Source organism: Mytilus trossulus, chromosome 2 (genome assembly GCF_036588685.1).
Source record: "Mytilus trossulus isolate FHL-02 chromosome 2, PNRI_Mtr1.1.1.hap1, whole genome shotgun sequence".
Taxonomy (NCBI): Eukaryota; Metazoa; Mollusca; class Bivalvia; order Mytilida; family Mytilidae; genus Mytilus; species Mytilus trossulus.
In genome coordinates, this window is record NC_086374.1 from 55,415,981 (window position 1) to 55,440,732 (window position 24,752).

General features: G+C 32.0%; 1 protein-coding gene across 5 annotated transcripts; it reads right to left on the reverse strand.

Moving 5' to 3' along the window:
• Positions 1-324: 324 nt before the first annotated feature.
• LOC134707610 (arylsulfatase B-like) lies at positions 325-24,686 on the reverse strand. 5 transcript variants are annotated; one of them, XM_063567550.1, is made up of 9 exons: positions 24,553-24,686; positions 17,833-17,976; positions 16,942-17,101; positions 14,076-14,188; positions 11,212-11,328; positions 10,195-10,317; positions 8,600-8,732; positions 4,491-4,644; positions 325-1,346 (listed from the first exon to the last, which is right to left on the reverse strand). In XM_063567550.1, exons 2-9 carry the CDS (start codon positions 17,932-17,934, stop codon positions 629-631), a joined length of 1,620 nt encoding a protein of 539 aa, XP_063423620.1. In that variant the 5' UTR covers positions 17,935-17,976; positions 24,553-24,686; the 3' UTR covers positions 325-628. The 5 variants fall into 5 exon arrangements, with proteins under 5 accessions (XP_063423620.1, XP_063423616.1, XP_063423617.1 ...); XM_063567546.1 differs by lacking the exons at positions 14,076-14,188; positions 16,942-17,101; positions 17,833-17,976; positions 24,553-24,686 and adding exons at positions 12,418-12,530; positions 16,724-16,812; XM_063567547.1 differs by lacking the exons at positions 16,942-17,101; positions 17,833-17,976; positions 24,553-24,686 and adding an exon at positions 16,724-16,812.
• Between the last annotated feature and the right edge of the window lie 66 nt (positions 24,687-24,752).

The window sequence follows — 24,752 nt, forward strand, 5'->3', positions numbered from 1 at the left end:
TTTCACAGTATGTGATTATATTTTGACAAAACATTTTTGATTTCACAGTCCACTCCCACTCCACTGAACATAGAAAATAATAGTGTGAGTAAGAGCATCTGTGGACTTTGGACAGATTCTTGTATTTGTTCTGTTAAATATTTGATAGACTTGACATATTGCAAAGACATCTTGTTAAAGTCTATATGCTGCTCTCTAGATGGTTTTATTTGCTGTTCAATTTGTTAAATCACCTTAGTTTGCTGTCTCATATGATGAATCACCACATGTTTTATGCATGCTAAGTAACCTTATTTAAATGGATATTTGAAAATAAACACCAAAAAAGTCAGTATATATATTTATGACATATCAAGGGGGAACAATTAGTGATTAAATTTTGGATATATAGTTTGTAAACAAAGTACTATATAAAATACATATTAATGGAACATCACAATGGGTGCGTCAGAAAGTGTTACAAACAATTGGTCAATTTTTAAAGTATAGTAAACAGAGTTGAAAGCAAATAGCTCCAACCACATTCATAAAGTGAGAAAATATAACATTTATGATAATGGCAGATACCAGATGAAGATAACATATTGCATATATATGTAGTAGTTACTAAGGCTTATAAAATCATCAATTATTTCATCCATGGAACCCAAGCTCCATTATTATTCCTTGGGTTCCCTGCAGGGTCCTGGTGTGTGTTAAGTGGAGGCACCATAGTAGAATTATAATGAGAAATGATATCCATCATTTTTTGTACAATAACAGGATGCTGATCTGCAATATTATGAAATTCACAAGGATCAGAGGGAATGTGATATAAACATGGTTTCCTTTCTGGATCACAGTTCGTGCTGGCATTGGCTGGTACAGGACCACAGTCAATCTTTAATGGAGAAAACATGGAAAATTCCTTTGAATTCTGATTAGACACTGAAAAATATTTTATAACTTCATCAATATTATGCGAATCCATTTTATCATAATGATAAGTTTCACTATCTGTATCCACCTGCCATGGTGGATACCAGCCACCCCAAGTCTTACTTATTTTTCCGTATAAAAGTTTAAAGTCTCCCTCTCTTAGTGCCCCTTTAGGTCCATAAGGGTCAATGTTATGCAACATTCCTGTTCTAATACTTTTTTCATTGTTCGATAACATATCCCAAAGGTCATATCCATCCAGATCTTTCATTTGTTTAGGGTCACCACCAGCAGCTCTATATAATGTTGGTAGCCAATCACAAACGTGAATCATCTGTTCTGCAGTATATCCTTGCTTCTGTAAGATTGGTGAATGCACAAAACCTGTTCCTCTAACTCCACCTTCCCACAATGTGGCCTTCACTCCCCTGAAGTTAAAAAAAACATAAATTTAATGAAGAAGATCCAAATAGGTCTAGGGTTCACTATAAACTCTGTTTCAAGCATTTTACGATGTATAAAATTTTGCATTTTAGGAACTCTATAGATATATGTAGACATCAAATATTGACAAACTTTGTGCAGGAGAATTATTATATTATTCAACTTAATATTATATAGTCGTTTGTATCTTTTTAATATAAATATAAGAATCTACTCATTTCTCTCTTAATTAGAGATCATCTTAAATTGACAGACAGACAGACAGACAGACAGACAGACAAACTCTATAGATATATGTAGACATCAAATATTGACAAACTTTGTGCAGGAGAATTATTATATTATTCAACTTAATATTATATAGTCGTTTGTATCTTTTTAATATAAATATAAGAATCTACTCATTTCTCTCTTAATAAGAGATCATCTTAAATCGAGACAGACAGACAGACAGACAGACAGACAGACAGACAGACAGACAGACAGACAGACAGACAGACAGACAGACAGACAGACAGACATGTTTAGAGCATTGCAAGAGAAAGAGTGTTGTTTGAAAAAGCGGTTGGCTTTCATATAAAAAAAAAGTCTAAAATAAAACATTAGGCCAGGATTTTTTAATTTGTTGGTTTACGTATCCGGCGACCCGATTTTGCCGATTTCCAAAATAAAAAGGCTTTTTTTTATTCTCGCCGACCCTAACAAATGCATTATCCCTGAAAAATAATTAAAATATCCTTTTTTATGAAATGAAATGCATTAATCACTAACAGAAGTGATGACACTTTCTGTTGTGAAAAATGAAACTTTCAGTTTACGTTTCTAAAAATAGACAAATCAATTATTAATGACCTTGAAATGTCGTTTGCGCAAATAATTTTGCGGAACGAAACCTGTGTTTAAAACCAATTACACAATAAGTTCGTTTCCCTTATTTGTCACCAGTCCGTAAGATGCATGTTCTCATATAAATAGACTTGTCCAAATGTGGACAGGTGGAAGTTCAAGACATCAAGTTAAAATACTGAATTTTAACAAATCATTTGATATTTTCTTGTTTTACAGATAATAAAAAAATATCGTCCATTTGGATAAAAAACGGGAATGCATGACAACAGATTATTTAACTGGATATTCTCGAGTCTATTACGTTTTTGACACGTGTGTTGAAACTTATTTTTGTACGACGTTTTTACTTTTTTTTCTTTATCAGTTTTCGAACTTATTATTTTTCACCAAGTTTTGATTAAAAGCCAAGTCAAATAACTGACGTGAATCTGTTTTTCTTGTTTGTGAAATGACGCTTTAATTTTGTCTTTGTCAGTGTACCCTCCTTTTTTTTACGGGAAATTATTAGACAATGTCATGCGATGTTTACAGCTGAGCAATAATATTTCATCAAACTAAAATTTAAGAACGATGAAAAAATAGTATGACAAACATATTATTAGAAAGGTGAAATATATTTTTATTTTGCATATGTTTTCTGTCTTGAAAGATCTTTTTTTTTCTTTTTTTTTCCGACCGACCGACCCGACTTTTTCATGGAGAAAATCCATAAACCAACAAATTAAAAAACCGTGGCCTTATCTTGAATAATGTTGTGTCTGATAGTAAAGTGTCTGGTTTTCTACAGGAATGACGACAGGCCATTAGTTTTCTCAGATAAATTTGTCATGTGTGGTTCCTTCTATATAGCTTGCTATGAGGTATGGATTTTGCTCATTGAAGGCCATACTGTGACCTATAGTTGCTAACTTCCAGGCGCGTAGCTCCCTATACGCTAACACGCAGTTGCGTGCACATCGATTCGGCAAGCAAAAAAAAATGCCTAAATAAAAATTTATAAATTAATTATTGTTAAAGGAAACACATATGTTGTCACTTTTTAATTGATGAACTGTCATTAAATAACGGCATTTCAAAATAAACGTTTTATTGGAGATCATGTAAAAATCGGACAGTATCTTGTATCTTTTACCAGATTTGAATTTATTATACGCAGTCTAAGACGTATAGTTTCGGAGCACATTTTACAGAATACGGCTTATTTGTTTGCGATGCGATGCGATGTACTAATCGACCATTAGATTTATCCAAACCCTTTGATATTATTGAAAATATGCCGAGGCGATGTATTCGACAGACTCCCATAGCCAATCACACTGAAAACACGCCAAAACAGCATTGGAAAGTCTCATTATATTTTGCGTTCACACACGTAGACCATATGATAATGGAATTGGAGAGATGAGGGTGTCTGGTATTATCAGAAAATAGCTTCTTTGTGTCGTATCTGTTTCCTTGTGTTGTAGGAAATATAACCAACGAATAATTCTCAACATTGTCTGAGACATACAAAATGACCTGGCATGTATTTGGCGGACAATTTCAATCGGGAGGTCGCTCGATGGAGAACACGTACGCTCGTTTATAACATCTCGCGAGTGCTACCATGCAGATCTATCAGTGTATTAAGTCTGTTGAAAACAAATGTACGATCAACAATGAACAACGACAAGTTATCATCGCTAGCATTACTGCAAATTGATCGGGATTTCAGTGTGAATGTTGACAAAGTAAAAGAGAAGTTCGTTACTGCTGAGACCCGAAGAGCAGATTTTGATCAATGTTAAGTAAATTCTGTAATTCAAAAATGTGTTGTCTATGTATTAAATTAACCATGATTTACTCTATTCAGAAGATTCAAGTATTAATAGTTTTACGTTCATATTGTTTATAATTCCTATCTACAAGTAGCTCTTCTTTAAACCATCCTATGACCGAAAACCGAAAAAAAAACATTTTTCTGCATTAAAGGGTCCCAAAAATTTTTCGCCTCGCTCCGCTCGGCAGTAGTTGCTTGCACATCGGTTTCTTCTAGCTATGCCCCTGACTTCTACATCATTAGATGATTGTGAGTAGGATCTCTGGTGAAGAGTTGTCTTAATAGCAATCATACACAGTCCTCAATATGTTTATAATAAATGTAAACAAATGCTTCTTACACAATTGACCTATCATTGAGACACATAATATCACAAATGACACCTAAAAAAATATTTGTTTTTTCTTTTTTTAAATGGGAAATCATTTCGGTTAAATGAAAATAAATTTATCCGACCAACCTGAGTGGAAAATTATTTGCTGCATTTCCATCAAATCCATTGGCTGGTCCTCCATTATCTGTTGTAAACAGGATTATAGAATTGTCATAGAGACCTTGTGACTTCAGAGCGTCAACAACAGTCCCTACAGCATCATCCAAGGCAGATACCATTCCTATAGATTATATGAGTCATTCACAAGATAGATAATTATTAGCAGTTAGTAAATTTTCCCTTTGATGGCCTTTAATGTTACTTACCTAATAATTTATCATGGATAGGACTTGATACTAAAAAATATTAAGGCAATGACGCCACACAACAGTGCATCAACTTCATATGTTTATGTCAATTTGCTTCAATTTATAAATAAAATGCATGATTTTATTAATACAACCAAACAACTATCCAAAAGTTTTCTACACATAAAAATTGTTTTAATTTTTATCTTATAATCTCAAACAAAAAATATATTGTTAAAGACATAATTTCCAATAAAAAGAGTAATTTCATTCTATTTTTTTTTATAATGACACCATCAGTTTGAATCTTGCTGATGAAGTCTGTATCAAAAACAAAAATGCATTTAATTCAGATATATCAACCAATAGTTTGCTTTGAAACATCCAACACTTGAATCTTTATATTAGTTGTTGAAATTAATAGTTCTCTGAATTTTTTTAAGAAATTGAAATAGTTCAACTGCAGACCACAATGAGGACCCAAAATTCTAATGCAATTATTTTGTGTCAATAGTTCTGATTGGATGACAGTTAGCGTAAAATTCTCTATCTCCTTGTCTGTAACTAAGGAAGCCGACATTTTGAATTGCTGAATGTATTGACATGTAAGGCCATAATAAATTATAGGTTTGTTTGCCCAAACGCTACCTACCCAGAAAAAAGCTGCCTACTCAAATTCTTTTATTGTCCTGATTTGAAGAAGTTTTTTTTTAATCAAATAGGCATGAAGACTAATAAACATCTGATATTACTTCAATTTCTTTTTTTGAAAAAAAAAAAAGAAAATGCCTACCTACCTACCCACTGTCTCAACCTTTGGGTAGGGTTTGGGCAAATCAAAATTTTTTTTAAGTGTGGCCTAATTTCTACAATAAAAATTTGTAAGGGTTCCGGGGAACCCAGTGTCTCGCCTATTTTTGCTGTAAATCGCAGGCTCAACAACAATGAGGAAAAAAATCAATAAAAATATTCCTCTTGTTACTATTTTATGATTGTAAGAAAATCTAAGTCCATTTAAAAGTAAATTACAGAAAAAACGGAGTAATCTTTTTACAAACTTTACTTCTGGATACAATCTTATGATCATAAATAAGCTTCTGTTCAAGTTTGGTACAAACCCAGGATAGTTTAAGAAAGTTATTAAAATTTTAAAAACTTCAACCACAGAGTGAATGTAATGGTTCCCCGCAGAAAAACTAAGTCCATTTAAAAGTAAAATATGAAAAAAAAGAATTTATTTATTTACAAAATTTACTTCTGGATACTATATTATGATCATAAACAAGCTCCTGTCCAAGTTTGGTACAAACCCAGGATAGTTTAAGAAAGTTATTAAAATTTTAAAAACTTTAACCACAGAGTGAATGTAATGTTTCCCTGCAGAAAAATCTAAGTCCATTTATAAGAAAAATACGGAAAAAATGAAATTTTATTTTTACAAAATTTACTTCTGAATATTATCTTATGATCATAAACAAGCTTCTGTCCAAGTTTGGTACAAACCCAGGATAGTTGGAGAAAGTTATTAAAATTCTAAAAACTTTAACCACAGAGTGAATGTTTTGTTTCCCCGCAGAAAAAACTAAGTCCATTTATAGTAAAATACGGAAAAAATGGAATTTTATTTTTACAAAATTTACTTCTGGATACTATCTTATGATCATAAACAAGCTTCTGTCAAAGTTTGGTAGAAATCCAGTATGGTTTAAGAAAGTTATTAAAATTTCAAAAACTTTAACCACAGAGTGAATATTTGTTGACGCCGCCGACGACGCCGACGGAATGTAGGATCGCTTAGTTTCGCTTTTCGACTAAAGTCGAAGGCTCGACAATAAGCCAAAAAACTCACATGTTGCACCTACAAATCTTCTTTTTATAAAATTCTTTTACATTCTGAAGCAGCACCGAATCCAGAAAAAGCCCAGTGTTTATGTTTGAAGCCTGGAGCATACCTATGACGTCACCTAGTGTAGGGACCAAAAAGGATAACATCTTTTCGCAGAATTTTCTTTAATGAAGATTTTACAATGAAATAATGATTGAAATTTAATTATTAACTTAAGCTTGCTTTGTAATAGAAAAGATATAACTGTATTGTATTTGAAGCTTTGCAGACGTCCATCAGTAGTTTTACTGTCGCAAATACCCGTTTAGCTGTCTCCGCTATGGGTCGCTAGGTAAACTAAATTTGCGACAGTAAAACTACCAATTGACATTCTTAAAGCTTCAAATACAATACAGTTATCTCTTAAATGGACTTATTTGCAAAAAAGAAATATTCACATTACCACTTGGTCAACATTGAAGCAGGATACAGGAGACATTATTTGTAAAAGTAAAAAGAAAAACCTTTTAGTAATCAGATGGCTGATTTCAAATTAAATCCCTTTAAAGTGTAATATGTACTAGAAAACCTGCAGCATTGCAGATTCATGGTTAAATTAAAGTACCTTCGCCTAATTTTAAGCATAGATTTTTAGTATTTGTATTGTCATCTTATAAAATTGTACTGATTATATCAAAAGGTGCATAGTTTTCACTGCTATCAAAATTTCCTTAAAATCTAGATGTTTAGTGTCTTCCTTGATCATGCTGTATGCCCATAGGGATATTACTGTAAATCAAAAGGAGGTGGTGATGCAGTTAGCTGCGGTATCGTAGCTCTTTAGGTCCTTTTGAAATTTTTTGACTATTTGCGGACCATAGAGCTACGGATTTTTCCTTTTTCAAATGTTCGGAATTGCGACCCAGGTTCAGGTCGCACTTATTTTCCTAAAATTTATTCTTTATAATCCATGCAAAGCTTGTCAATATATCTAGTTCGTTTCGTTAGATATTTTTCTAGGATATGACGTACCTATTTATGTTTGAATATTCATTTCCTTAACACTATTATCTAATTATTTCCATTTGTATACATTCTCCGCCTATTTTGTTCGGCCATATTGAATCTCGTGGTGACGTCACGAAAATCAAGAAAAGATAACTCAAATATCCTCGATCTCCTATGTTGGAGGTGAGGAACGCCTTCGAAAAACAAGAACAGATAACTCTTATAGAAAAACATGTGTTGGTTTGTTTACTTATTACTAAGCGAGAATAGAGTGTTTAAAAGACTTTAAAACATTTATTCATACTTAATATTTAAATTCAATGAAAGAATTATTATTTCCGTTAGTATCTAACCTTAATCAAACATACTTTCATTCAAAAAGTCATGAAAATAAAATAAAAGACAACGTAAACAAACTAACACGTGCTTTCCTATAAGAGTTATCTTTTCTTGATTTTCGTGACGTCACCACGAGATTCAATATGGCCGAACAAAATAGGCGGAGAATGTATACAAATGGAAATAATTAGATAATAGTGATAAGGAAATGAATATTCAAACATAAATAGGTACGTCATATCCTAGAAAAATATCTAACGAAACGAACTAGATATATTGACAAGCTTTGCATGGATTATAAAGAATAAATTTTAGGAAAATAAGTGCGACCTGAACCTGGGTCGCAATTCCGAACGTTTTGAAATAGGAAAAATCCGTAGCTCTATGGTCCGCAAATAGTCAAAAAATTTCAAAAGGACCTAAAGAGCTACGATACCGCAGCTAGTGATGCAGTATGCAAGGCCAAATAGTGCTACCAGACTTTCTGGCAGAATAACTACATAAGACATACAGCATTTTACACATGCCAACCCCACCCCCCTTGCCCTAAAGATCTTTTTCTGCAATTTTGATATTCTTGAATAAGTTTTCAATTTTGCAAACTCAGGGGCAAAATTATTGCTCTTATCATACATCCTCCTTTGTTAATTTGTTTTATTAACAGTTCATGCAACATTGAATTTTTTAACACTCAGAAGTGTGAATTCCTATCATACCTGCATATGTCCTCCGTTTTGTGTTCTTGATATGAGGAAACCTTTTGATGTATTTCTGTGGAGCCTGTAATGGGTTTCCATCTGGAAGGTTACCGCTGTGCACTGCTTGGTAAGGTAAATACAAGAACAGAGGCTAGAAAAAATATTCAGTCCTGTTATTCTTAGTTTATATGCTTTATGTTTGGTATCATAATTTATATATTTCTTTGATCTGACAGTCTTGCAATAAAATTATGATTTCATTGCTCTTCAATTTCATATTCAATTTGGCCCTTTAAACTGTTGTGCTTCAAGCACCACAGAAACATGCTTCAACAATAAACAAATTAAAAACCTTGTATCTTTTATGAGGTTTAAAATAATTTAAATAAATAACAACATTACAAAAAGTTTTTATAATTAATATACAGCTGTTTTTTTAATCAAATATTTAAACTCATGATACCTGATAAAAATGCATTTAGGGACAAATTGTGTCTGTGCTTACATAATTAGACTTCTACTTTTAATTATAAAATACAATGTACATGTAATTGTGTATAAAATAACATGTAAGGTGCATCTGATATGACAAAAGGGTGCAAGTGTAGTTGAGGATTTAACCAGCAAAACAAAGCAGGGTTTTCCAGGACTTTTCCCCAGGATTTTTGGATAACGCTGTGGTAAGCACGTAATTTTCAACAATTCTCAGTAACTTTGTCGCGGCGCAGATTGTTTGTAATTGATTTGTCATGTGTTTTTCTTATGATATGCTTATGTTTTATCTTGTAATGATGTCCTCATCTTTCTTGTGGAAGTTACCCCTTTATTTGTTAATGTTATTAAATAAAATTGAGAATGAAAATGGGGAATGTGTCAAAGAGACAGCAACCTGACCATAGTTATTATCTGGATATAGAAGAAGAGTCTTTTTTTTCTCGATTGTAAATTCATATAATCCTCATATTATCTGTGTATAAAACCCAAGGATAATTGTTTTTTCCATAATGGGTCTATACAAGAATGCCTATGTGAAGATTTCTAAGCACTAACACCAACAGGGGATGTTTCAGAACATAAAAGACCAACAATAAAGACATGAAAGACTAAAGTGAAAAATAAGCAAGAAATTTGAAAAAAATTATGAAAAAATATAGCGACACGCTTGCATTGGAAAGTGCTGCGGTCAGTGCAATAGCAGTGTAATTGGGATAGCGCTGATAATCGCAGTGCTAAAAAGGCCTGGGCAGAACACTGCAAAGCATATATGAATTGGCCTGGGAGAACACTGCAAAGCATATATGAATTAATTGGGAAATCAGTCATCTTGCTTGCTACTGTGGATTCGTTATTTCATGGGTACCAATTTTCGTGGATTGAGGAAATCTTGAATGTTCGTGGATATTTAATTTCGTGGTATTGGTTAAGTCTGTATAAATTTCTTTGGGAAGTTTGTAATTCGTTGAATATTTAAATTCGTGGTTTCTCAGTACCCACGAAATCCACAAAAATTGATATCCAACGAATAATAATGAATCCACAGTATTTCACAATGTGATAAATAGTTTTTGTGGTGTATCAACAAATATGTATTTTATTGATCTTAAATACAGTACCTCCGATGGATTATGATTGTTGATTATGTTGACAGCTTCTTTGGTAAATATATCTGTTGAGTATTGTCCTATTGATGTATAATCTATTGTATCATTCCTCCAGAAATCATATCCAAAATAGTCCTACAATTAAACCAGAGTTCAACTTTACATAGTAAAATCAGAATTGCTTACATAGTGTCCAATATGCTTAAAATTTTGTATGTTTAAACAACTGAGAAACATTTCCAACTTATTGGACACCATGATTTCATACATTGCATCGGAGTGTGTACTTGACATTTTTGTCATCAGTAATGGAAATGATAAAATAAAGCTAACCAGGAGTAAAAATTTAAATTTCTATGGGATTGTACATATAAACCACTTACAGAAACAAAAAGACAAAACTTTTGGGGGGTTTTGTTGACATTAGTGTTAAACGTCTGCAATAGATGTAATTCTATTTTTCATGAATTTATTGCAAATATAAAACAGTTGACCATAGCATTGGTCACCCTCAAGTTATACTATGTGTGCTTTAATGCAAATATGGTTTAAAATATCTGCTGGGAAGAGCAGATGTACCATATAAACATTTAAAATCTTTCCTGCCTTCAAGAAAATTAGAATAAAGGAGCAGCATATATTGACTACTGTTATTTTAATGTTATATGGATAGGAGCAAGAAGACGTTAAATGATTGAATATAAGAAAACAGATTAAAGATTAATCACTTATAAAAATTAAACACACGCCAAAAAAAGAAAAGATATAAATAAATGGTCAAAATACTACCTCACGGGTCAATATGCAGTGTTTAGGATGTTGTTTACGTATCATAACAGTATGGTCTATCATTTTCAATAAAATTTCAGAATTCATTAGATTCTAAAATAGTGAAATAAGATAACACTACATCATGAGCAAACACTGTTATAAACATAAGAGCTACACACCTGAAAGACCTGTAATGAGATGAAGTGTAACACTATTTCCTTCCATGTCATTTTATTGAGGATTGTACAATTTACTTACAGGCGTTGCTTCTGAGCTGTGATCATAGTAGTCACCACATCCAAGGTAATATCCATAGTGAGATTCAAATCCTCTATACAACGGAGTATATTCCTTACGGAAAAATCCTAAATGCCACTTTAAAAGTAAAATTTATAGTATTAATGCACAAAAAATTGAGGTTTTGTGAGTAAGAAATGATAGTGTTTGTTTTTTTAAGCATAAATAATTTATACCAAGTATATGTATACTTTTTTATGTTTTTTTCGAAATGATTTTTTTTAAGTCAAAATCAATAAAACTTGCAAGCTTGGAAAGTATTACATACTGTGGAGTCATTAATTTTCATATTGAGGAAAATAGTGTTTTGAACATTTGATAAGAGGTATGTATATTTAAACCAATAAATTAAAAACAAAATGATTTCCCAAAATAATCTAATGAATACACAGCATGTATAGCATATAACAATTTCAGTAACTTAAACAAGACTTTAAAGAATTATTTCTTTCTCTTTTGTTTCAAATATTTTGGAAAATGAAAATTTTAAGCATACATCTTCCTTTATCTATCTAAGCTGAATAAAAGAGTTTGCATAGTGACGTTAAGGTGGTACCTAACACTACAGGGAGATAACTCTGTAAAATCAGCTAAACGTTATAATTTCGTTCTGTTGTTAAGGGAATATTTAGCTTCTCAATGATCAAAATAAGTGTATGTCAAACTGCTATGTAACCAGTGTAATTTTTCTGATAAAACAGTTGGTTAAATTTTTTTTAATTTTTATATTTTTGTCAAAATTTCAAGAAAATTAAACGAGCCAAATTATTTTTAATTAAAGTGTTGGGTACCACCTTAAGTTTTTTATTCTGAAGCTATATTTATTATCTATTCACTAGCTAGAATTGGTTGTTTTTTCTGAACTGATTGTAAACAGTATCATAATATGCAGTATTTGCATTTTGTATAAATAAAAACAAAGGGTTTTCTACTTCCTATTATTATCTGAACATGCAAGACCCTGATAGGTAGACAAGGTCATTAAAAATAAAAGGGTTGTTAAAAAAGAGCACATACTCAAAAAATTAATATATACATTTATATCATATCTATTTTCAATTTCATATCATTTATACTGACAAATTTTACTCAAATTGCCATCACCGGTCTAAAAACAGTTCTACTAGAATGCTATAGAGGAAAAGTAGATTACATTAAAGGTTCTACCTTGCCCACCATATGGGTCCTATAACCAAGTTGTTTTAACCATTGAGGCATAATGGTCAAATTAAGAGGAAGACCATAAGGCTGTGAACCTATAATAACACCAGACTGAAGCCCTATAGAAAGTAAATTATACATGGGGTTAGAGGTTAGAAGTATCAAAATATATAGTTCTAATCAAAGCAAGTTCAAGCCTTAGTTTTAAAACAAGAAACATTCTGTTAAGTAAATAACTGCTACCTCCCCAACAACATAAATCATCAATGATGTTGATATTCATACAAACTCAATTTACCATACTGTGGATTCATTATTATTCGTTGGATACCAATTTTCGTGGATTTCGTGGGAACAGTTGCACCACTAAATTAAATGTTCAACGAATGACAAATTTTCAATAGGCTTGTATGCAGACTTAGGCAAAACCACGAAATCAAATATCCACGAACATGTAAGTTTTCCTCAATCCACGAAAATTGGTACCCATGAAAATAAATGTATCCACAGTAGTTGTATTTTCATAATTCAATACATGTAAATTCTCAAATATTTTTAAACACTGATTAAGGTGGTATATAATACTACAGGGAGATAACTCTGTAAATTTCAGCTGAATGCTTTAATCAAGTTCTACGGTTAAGGAAATATTAAGATTTCCAATGATCAAAGTTAGTTTTTTTGTCAAATTGCTATAGACACCATGAAATTTTACCAAGAAAAAGTGTGGTTCAAGTTTTTTGAAATTCTTATATTTTGTAAAAGGTTCATAGTTAGTGTTTGTGTCAAATTTTATGAAAATTAAAGGGGCACTAGCTACGAGACGTATAAAAAATCAATTTTTTTTTTTGTTGCTCAATCAATAATGAAATGCAAATAGTGAAATAATAATTAGCTTTTAGCAGCCAGTATGGTTCAATTTTGTCAAAATAAGCTTAAAACATTAATTATGATTATTCACTTGCAAGTGAATAATTCAACCTCTGATAATTGAATCCGTATTCATGTGAACTTCAATTTAACCCCTTAGCTTGAGATGGATAACACCTGAATTGTATGTGTAAAGTTATTTAAAGGAAAAGATGTCAACATAGAAAGTGAAACCAAGATAAATCATTTGATTGACTGATTCGATCCACAAAATATCATTCTTATACAGATTATAAAAACGATGATAAACATTTATTTTTCATCTATAATATGAAATCAAATAGACCTAGAATAATCCAACAGCACAAGTTTGCTTAATCTATTTATATCTATATTAATGTTTACATTGCTTATATGGTCATCACATGACTTTAAAGGTCAACTCGATAATTAATTAGATGGCATCTAAACTAAAATACACACAAAACAAAGCTACATATTTTCATGCTCATGCACTGTTTATTATTAATTTCAGACTTTTAATAGTTTGGATAAATGTTTTACATTGTTATAAATAAAATATGAGAACTTGATTAAAATCGTTGAACATGAATTTGACAACTAGTAATTACCCTTTATAAGAGGAAAATTTATTTTAGTCCTGGTGTTTGGTGACACATAAATATGTTTCCCCCTTCGAATATAATAATACTTTCACAATTGTTGCAAAGGTAGCAATTATTTGACAAGAATGTTGATTTGACGGGTTGAAAGTTCATGCTTTAAATGGCTACCTTTCCAACCATGTGTGTCCTATATCCTAGTTTCTGTAACCACTCTGGCATGATAGAAACATTTAATGGCAAACCATAAGGTTCTGACCCCAAAATAACACTATGTTGCAATCCTAAACACAAATAGAAAAGGCAACATCTTTAATTATTCATTAAAAATTTAGCTGCTCCAAATACAAATCATAGCAAACTTTTGATGTAAAATATTCTTCAATAAGAATTAATGATATCAGTAAAAAATATGTTAAAGGTATAAGACTTATCACAGCTGTATAAAACTGTACTGGTATATTATTTACTAATGTTAACGAGGCCTGGATAAGGTACGGGTACTTGATGTTTTTCAACTAACAAATGAACAGATTTCAATTAAATATGATAAATTACAACAAAAAAGACTACTCATTGCAATAACCAGAAAACAAACATGCTATGTTCAGCTTTATAATCAGTTTTATAAATTATAATGTCTATACGCTCAAGTCCTACTAGTTCTCAGGATAGTGGCTTACATTAGAAACTACAGAATCTGAATCAAATATTACAGGATGAGCTTTCATCACTGTTCATTGTTGTAAGATGAAAACCAGAAATGCCTTAAGGGACAGACAGACATACAGACCAGAAAACATAATGCCCATAAATGGGGAATAAAAATTCTTTCTGTTATTAAACTATCTGAAATTATAAAGGGAGGACTTGTTAATGTGAATCCACTAAGCCAAAAATCTCATGACTGTCTGTGTTTCCATTTTGAACAATTAAAGAGGTGTCTAAAAAATCTACATATCTTAAGCCTCGGTCACACCTTACCGGATAGCTCGAACGGACGCCTAACGGATAAAAGAAAAAGTTATCCGTTGACAAAATTTTTATCCGTTGGAAGTCCGTTGGTGTAATAACGGACATGTAACGAATGCCTAACGGACACACAACGGACATTGAACGTACGTGAAACGGATACGTATCGGACAGAACGGACGTAGAACGTACGTCCAACGGACGAGTACCGGATAAAACGGACACTTAACGGAAGCGTAACGGATAAAACGGATGAACAAAATAATCTGAAAGTTAAAGGCAATAAACCATACAAAAATTAAAGGCAATAAACCATGAGAAATTTCAATTGGCATTTGTCCGTTTTACATCCGGTAGGCATCCCTTTTATCCGTTACCCTTCCGTTAATGTCCGTTTCACATCCGTTAGGCGTCCGGTAGACGTCCGTTGGTGAATTGGTCTACCGGATCTCCAACGGATGCATAACGGACACGTAACGGGTACAAAACGGACGAGTACCGGACAAAACGGACGCCTAACGGACGCCTAACGGACGTTCAACGGACATTTTATCCGTTGGACGTCCGTTCAAAGTTTTGAACATGCTCAAAATTTTCCACCAGACAGAACGGACGTCAACGGATAAAACGGACGCTTAACGGACATGCAACGGATATGGACGGACGCCTAACGGATAAGAACGGACGTCTAACGGACATGAAAAAAATGAAAAAAAAGTTATCCGTTAGGCGTCCGTTCGAGCTATCCGGTAAGGTGTGACCGAGGCTTTATACTTTACCTAAGTATGTGGCCTATTCATGGGGGTTACTAACTTCCATATTTTTTGGTAGGGGTATGTTTTTTTTTAATAAAGACCATTAATAATTTGATTCCAAATAATATATGAATATTTGATATGTTAATCATAAACACCCCAAATCAATGTACCATGAATACATTTATCAAACATAAATGCATTGTAATATAAAAGTTATCAAAAGAAGTGTCATTTTTATATAAATTTCGCAAAATTATATATCATATTTTTTTGGCTCATCCCCATACACCTAATAATAGGAAGTAAACCATGTGGGGACCTATCTGACTTACATTATAACCTTTTTGCACACAACATTTATCTATTCAGATAGTTTTTTTCTGGTAATGGGAGATAATCCAATTTAAAAATAATTCTTTGCCCACAAAAAATACAGTATTAGTCTTAAAGGTTTTGTTTATTCAACACAAAAAATCCAGTATTAGTCTTAAATTATGTGGCTTTTCAAGATGTCTCTATTAAAATTTGGACATTGTTGCTTTATCAATGTCCACTTCATAGTGATTGTTAAAAGATATAAGAAGATGTGGCATGAGTGCCAATAAGACATCTCTCTATCCATAGTTTTATATATTTTAGATGTTTTTATTATTGTAGCAATGAAGGCTTCAAATGATTAACTCTTAACAACTCTGGATGAGCAGCCTGTAATATGAAACACAGCAGTATAGTGAATATTTAAATTTATCTCTATACATGTACCTGTATGGATGGGATGTCTGCCTGATATTAAAGCCCCTCTGGTTGGAGTACATATAGGAGATACATAATAGTTCTTTAACAGGACACCTTTATATCTCTTTACATGTACCTGTATGGATGGGGTGTCTGCCTGACATTAAAGCCCCTCTGGTTGGAGTACATATAGGAGATACATAATAGTTCTTTAACAGGACACCTTTATATCTCTTTACATGTACCTGTATGGATGGGGTGTATGCCTGACATTAAAGCCCCTCTGGTTGGAGTAAATATAGGAGATACATAATAGTTCTTTAACAAGACACCTTTATATCTCTATACATGTACCTGTATGGATGGGGTGTCTGCCTGACATCAAAGCCCCTCTGGTTGGAGTACATATAGGAGATACATAATAGTTCTTTAACATGACACCTTCATATCTCTATACATGTACCTGTATGGATGGGGTGTCTGCCTGACATCAAAGCCCCTCTGGTTGGAGTACATATAGGAGATACATAATAGTTCTTTAACATGACACCTTTATATCTCTATACATGTACCTGTATGGATGGGGTGTCTGCCTGACATCAAAGCCCCTCTGGTTGGAGTACATATAGGAGATACATAATAGTTCTTTAACAGGACACCTTTATATGCCAGTTCATCAAGGTGTGGTGTGGATATCTGATCGGATCCATGGAAACTGACATCATTCCATCCCTGTGAAAAAAACTTAAATGTATACTCTAAAGAAGAAAGTTTTAAAAAGAGGGCTTTTAATAGTAACATCAGTGAACATATTACAAGTTTAACAAGCATTTAGTATGGTTCCATATTTAATACTAACACACATTTATATAAATGCTAACAGATTTCTGACTAATACATTTGTACATCCCCATATTTAATACCAACACACGTCTATATGAATGCTAACAGATTTCTGACTAATACATCCGTCTAGAAACTATGCTAAGACATGTATATGCCTAACTTATACATCAGTCTAAATCTATGCTAGCACACGTCTAACTAAAAGTTTTATCTTTGACATTATAATAAGGTAGTTTCAGGCCCTTCTCACCCTCTGTGATCAATCTGGACAAAATGTCTGGGATTACTATCTATAAAATTGTAACCATAAGAACAGGTTCAACAAAATGACTGGAAATGTTAACTGTGAAAACTGTTTTCTGAACAAAATGACTGTCACTAGCTAGGAATCCTACCTATATAACTATAGCAACATAATTGACTTCTAATTTGACATTTCCTAAAATATATACACAAGCATGACAAGAGAAATATCAAATGACTGAAGATTTTTTTTTTTGTAATAATCAGATCGAAATTAAAAGGTCTTTCCACGGAAAGCAGATAAGACCTAACTACAACAGGTTTGACTGAGAGCATTCCATCGTGTGTATAATATTTGTAAGCGACAACATTACCAGATCATCTGCTACAATGACAACAATATTGGGTCTTGAAGCAGCTTCTACCAAAAACACCAGAAATGTGAAGAGGAAAGTATGAATCACTGGTTCAGTCATACTGTTGGAATTATCTTTTGCTGTTTACAGTACATACATTATCTGAAATTAGATTGAAAATACTATTTGATTGGTTCATTTAATACCAGTATCAACTCTCATATTACTCCTCCAAAGTGGGAAAAAAGGCTTCAAGTGTTGTATGTAGATACTGTAAATTCAGCAATTATTGCGATGTTTTTATTAATGCGACAAATGCGACAGGGTTATAATCGCAATAATTTAAACTCCCATTTTGAAATTTTGTATATGAATGATACAGGATTATTCTCAATATCGCAAAAATTAAAAACAAATTTTAGTATTAAATGACAAAATCACAATAATAAATGCACACAATAATTTCTGAATTTTCAGTAGTAAAATACAGATCATCTATATTGTCATGTCACTGTAACCAATCACAACTCTCATGTGCACACATTAGGTCATTTGCATAAAAAGAATCTCAATGTGATGGTTTGTCAAGTTTTAATTTAAGGTTCTTGCAAATTGAGTAATATATTGTATTCAGTAAAGAAAAATTGGAGCCTAATTTAGTGTGAGCAGATTCAAAATAAATGGACTTGCTTAACCAAAAACAATTTTGATCAGCCATTTTACACAAGTTTTAAAAAACAGAAAAGGTAAATTTCACAAGTTGTAAATACAATAAACAAACCATATGTTATATATATATATCATAAGGGAGTTCGCTTCTCAGTTTCAAAATAATAAGCTATTTGAAACACTAGTTTATATCGATAGTGGATTAATAAAGGAATCATAAGAGCAAAAAAAATATATATGCCATGTGCTTGTTTTCAAGATATTAGCATTGAAATTTTGGCGGGGAAATGTTCTCCCTTGACTTTTCATGACTTTATCATTTTAAAACAAGTTTTTAGTTCTCAAAAACTATTAAAAAATAATCAAAATTTTATAAGACTTTCACAGATGGCTTATTATTATTCATGTAAAAGATTTATAAAAAGAAAAATTTGTAAGGGTTCCGCGGAACCCAGTGTCTCGCCTACTTTTGCTGTAAATCGCAGGCTCAACAAAAATGAGGAAAAAATTCAATAAAAATATTCCTCTTGATAATATCTTATGATTGTATGAAGCTTCTGTCAAAGTTTGGTAAAAATCTAGGATAGTTAATGAATCTTAGAAATGTTTTGAAAACTGCAGACTGTATTTGTAATGTTAACTGGAAAAAAATCTGAGTCCATTTAAAAGTAAAATACAGAAAAAATGGAGTTATCTTTTTACAAGATTTTCTTCTAGATACTATCTTATGATCATAAATAAGCTTCTGTCCAAGTTTGGTAAAAACCCAGGATAGTTTAAGAAAGTTATTAAAATTTAAAAAACTTTAACCACAGAGTGAATGTAATGTTTCCCCACAGAGAAAAACAAAGTCCATTTAAAAGTAAAATACGGAAAAAATAGGTTTATTTTTTGACAAAATTTACTACTGGATACTATCTTGTGATCATAAACAAGTTTCTGTCCAAGTTTGGTACAAACCCAGGATAGTTTAAGAAAGTTATTAAAATTCTAAAAACTTTAACCACAGAGTGAATGTTATGTTTCCCTGCAGAAAAAACTAAGTCCATTTAAAAGTAAAATACGGAAAAAATGGAATTTTATTTTTACAAAATTTACTTCTGGATATTATCTTATGATCATAAACAAGCTTCTGTCCAAGTTTGGTAGAAATCCAGTATAGTTTAAGAAAGTTATTAAAATTTCAAAAACTTTAACCACAGAGTGAATATTTGTGGACGCCGCCGCCGCCGCCGACAGAATGTAGGATCGCTTAGTCTTGCTTTTTCGACTAAAGTCGAAGGCTCGACAAAAATGAGGGTCAATAGGCAAATTGTTTTAAGACATTCATATGGGTAAAACCAGAGGATTCCAAAATCTGACAAAAATTCCAAAACATCAAAAGCAAACATCCTTAAGTTCATAATTAAAATTATTTGTACATGTATACAATAAAATATATAACATGTATTTTACGTTGACTTTATATTTGAAAATCTTTTTTTTTTAGAAAATGCAATATGCCTGTATACATATCTATATTGAAATAACTTGATATTAACTTACTTTATGTTTATACGTATACAATGTGTCTAATGTTCTTGAAATATAAACCATAAGTTACTTTGTTTGTGTACATTAAGTGAATGACATGATATTTCTTTCAAGAAAAAAATCTATACCCTGTCACATGAACATAACTATACAGACCATTGTAATCACATGATTAATGACAAGCTTGCAGATGCTACAAGATCGCAATAATCAATAATTGTTTTATCTTATTTTTATTCTTAACTATATCATTTATATCATGTATACACAGATATACATGATATATATGTGTCAGGAATTATTTTTTTTAATTATTTTTTCTATATAATTACCATGATTACATTCAGCATAAGTCAACACATTAAATGAACTAAATATATTCAGGTCAGAATACTAAAATAACTGATATAAACTGATGCTTTATTCATTCCTTTTACTTCTGTGTTGCACATTATTCATTTTCATCTTATTTCCTATGTTGGATGTTAATAACATATGACCAGTCATTAAATAAACATATATAATGTCATTAATCTGGCATATATAATACACTTAAAAAATGTATGCATGTATTCCTGACCAATATGTGATTATATCTACACAGAACATGTACATGAATTTGTTAAAAAAAAGCTACCATATTATACAATTAAGACAGTAGGCTATAGGTCAAAAACACCAACTTGAATTTAAAGAATACAACAGTACAGCTCTGTGTCAGCATGCAACAAGTGTTGCAAGTATAATATAAAACATCATATTTGTATTTGTAACCCCTGTTTCATGGTTACTTTCAATTTAAAGCATCAGGTTAACTGTTTTTGTGTAATCCCTGTTTCATTGTTATTTTCAATTTAAAGCAAAAAAATTGTGTAACCCCTGTTTCATGGTTATTTTAAATTTAAATCTCAATTTTGTTGTAACTCTCACTTTATAAGTTTCTGTGACAATATCATTGAGAATATCAATGGACTTCTACAGGTTAATATCAACTATATCTCAGACAAGTTCTATAGAATATACAATGTATAGTCTGTCATATGTCCATTGTCCTTGACACTTTAATTCATTACAGTTAGGGTTGGCAAAAACCCAGGTTTTATGAGTATTGCCCAGCCCAGTGGGAAATACTGGGAAAACCCGGGTTTTACTGGGTTTTAGTGGGCAATACTGGGCAATACTGGGTAATATAAGATACTAGTCTGAATTTTACAGAGAGTCAATATTTTTCAAAATTAACCGTATTGTGTCAGTCAGAGTCTTATCAAGGATATCAGAAATAGAAACTCGTTTGTCAAATAAAGAATTGTTTTTTTGAACTACATGTATTTTTTGTTATATATTTTCACTGTCACCATTTTAGACCATCAAAACAAATGCAGCTCATTCTTTCTTCACAAGATCATTCATGACATATTTTGTGAAAATATAAGACTCAAACCCAAATACATGTAAAGGTATGAGAAAATGAAAATAATAAAACACATTCATATGTTGTCTATTTCCCTGATAAATCATTTAAAACAAATACATTAAATTTATTTAACTGTCAAGCACTCATTACTATATATCAATTTAAACTGATTAAAATTTCAAATTGACTGTCATGACTGTCATTTGAACAAAATTATTTATTTGACTATGAATCTTTATAATGAACTGGTCTTTTAAAGTTTTTGTATACATAGTACATGTACATAACTTCATTTTTATACTTTTTGTGGTTATGAATAAATTTTTGAAAGTCTTTGGAAGGACATCGTCAAGTTAATTACTTATTACTATTATTTATTACATTGGTTGCAATGAATTACATTGATTTCCCAGTTATATAAAAACCAATAATTTCACATGTGAAATAAACATGGTTATTTCACTCTCTGACGTCATACAATAGGCGTTGTCAAGACGTCGATAACGGCGGATTAAAACAAATTGTGAACACACAGTAATATTAAAAACGATAAAATAGATGAAATTGCACATTATTCCACATAATTTTATCAATTTTCAGATTTTTTTTACCATCAAACGGAAGAGGGTCTGAAAAGCAGGAGATTTTGACTCACGACGGAAGAATCACATGTATGCTTATCTTGTTAATTCGACCTGTTGATACTGTTTATAATGCTTTTTTGTTATTTTTGATTTATATGGATCTTGTCTGTACACCAGCTTTGATTGTTTGTAATATCTTCAATTTTTCACTTATTCTTACTACATTTGTATAAACTTCAAGATTATAATTATTCTTTTTAAAAACTGTTTTTTTTCTAAAGTGAATATTGATATATATTTTCGAAGGGTTAAATATTTCTCAGTGGTGTCCTGCCATGGCTTTGTTTGAATTTGTTTGTTAGCTTTTTGGTCATGAATGTTTGTCTCTGATATTTAATTAACTGCATGTGCATTTGTATTCAGATATCGCAGATCAAATTTATTCGTTCATTGTGTAATCATACGTTTTTTGATTGAGTTAAGTTTGCCAATTGATATTTTATCGTGTGTTTTTCTATGTTGTGATGTTCATGATGTTATGCTATTGTTTCAGAAAAAGAGAGAAGGTTTGGATCCATTAAAACGTTTAATCCCGCTGCAAATGTTTGCACCTGTCCTAAGTCAGGAATCTGATGTACAGTAGTTGTCGTTTGTTTATGTAATATATATATGTGTTTCTCGTTTCTCGTTTTATTTATATAGATTAGACCGTTGTTTTTCACGTTTGAATGGTTTTACACAAGTAATTTTGGGGCCCTTTATAGCTTGTTGTTCGGTGTGAGCCAAGGCTCCTTGTTGAAGGCCGTACTTTAACCTATAATGGTTTACTTTTTAAATTGTTATTTGGATGGAGAGTTGTCTCATTGGCACTCACACCACATCTTCCTATATCTATTATCTTACATGACTATTTATGCCGGCGTCATACATTGATGTATAGACCGGCGTACACGAAACGTACAGAGAAAATTGTCAGTCTGTATACATCAGTTGCACTAGTTGCACACCAGAGGTTCGCAAAGCACTCCTTAAATGCGCGTTGCATAAGTTTGAAGTCCGTTGAAATACAAAGGTATACGCTTGGTGAACACAACAACTCTAGAAATTTTTTTATAAAAATTTAATTTCCATCCAGCTTAAGCGTGTGTCGAGCGTAAACCTGTACACTACACGCACGTAATTCATACGCTACAAGTGCGTTGAAAACGCTGCAGATAAGTTTGAGACATGGTAAGGGCACATTGTATACGCTTAAAGATCATTCGACTTAAACTAAAACGTATGCGGGTTTGTTTATAACAAACACCCCATAATAGAACGTCCAAGACCAGGACACGTCTCAAATACGTTCAAGAGACCTTTTTCCTTCGTACTGCATTCCATCTACGTTAGACAAACGCCAGGCATAAGCCAACATACGTTACTTGAACTCTCGAAAAATGCTTCGCTACGCTTCTCGTACGCCCAATATACGCTTAAAGCTAAATGTTATGCACACGATACAGATATGATTGACAGGTTGCATGCATCAAAAATTACTAGCCAGTGATATTGTTGCCTTTTTTCAATACTACCTCTACCCTTTTTTATTGGGAAAATATACGTAATTTTCAACAAATTGAGAAATTTAGAATAAACCATGAATTTGACTGACACTTCAATGTACAGACCCCTTTTCAAGAGTCAAACCCTGCTTTGAAAGAAGACCCCTTTTTGTCAGTGATGATACATAAATAGACCCTCAAATCTGCACATATAGTCATTTTAGGCATGAAAATGTATAATGAGTGTTTTTCAAATTGTAGCCTAATCATGCACAATTACTACTGAGACTGCACTGTTTGGAAAAAAAGTTGTCTTTTTTGGAATAAGTTTAAGCCATTTTATTCTTAAATTTTTATTCTTCATCAGGGGGAAAAGCCTTTATTCTCCACTAATTTAAGGCAAACAATATCACTGCTACATGTGCTAACTTATCAGCAGCGTACATGATTTTTTACCACGCCTGGTGTACGTCGTAGCTATAAGCTGATGTGTGTGGTATTAATGGTATATCTGTTTATCTATTTGTTCCACAGGTACTTGTGGACAGGATACTCTTTGGGTGCCCTTAGTGGGAATAAACCCTGAATGACCCCCCATGTAGTATAATTTTGATTTATTTTTTATTTAACATTTATTTAAATTGTTTTCACTGGGAATATATGTCGAAGTTACTGACAAACAGCATTTGATATTTAACATATCAGTTGACTGGCAAAAATCTCAAATGCTATTTGTCAGTAACTTCGACGTATATTCCCAGTGAAAACAATTTAAATAAACGTTTAATAAAAAATATATCAAAATTAAACTACATGTGGGGTCATTCTGGATATTCCCACTCATGGGCACCAAAGGGTATCCTGTCCACAAGTACCTGTGGTTTGTTCTACCAGAGACATATACTACAATTGTATTATATGTCTCTGGTTCTACATTGTTCAGTTGTACATGTTGTAATTTATACTAGTCATAATTTTAAAATATAATACCTACTACCTAAACATATTCATCTAAATATTTAAAATGTCCCTATCTAGTGCAAATACAGTTTTATCAGGGAATTGACGTTCACTAAAAATAACAACTTTTGTTTTTTAAGTTGACAGTTTCAGTGACAATTTATAAAGGGGAACGGAGCGACCGTATAAGGTGTGAATATCCATATCTGTATCAGTCCTCTATCAAAGGAGCAC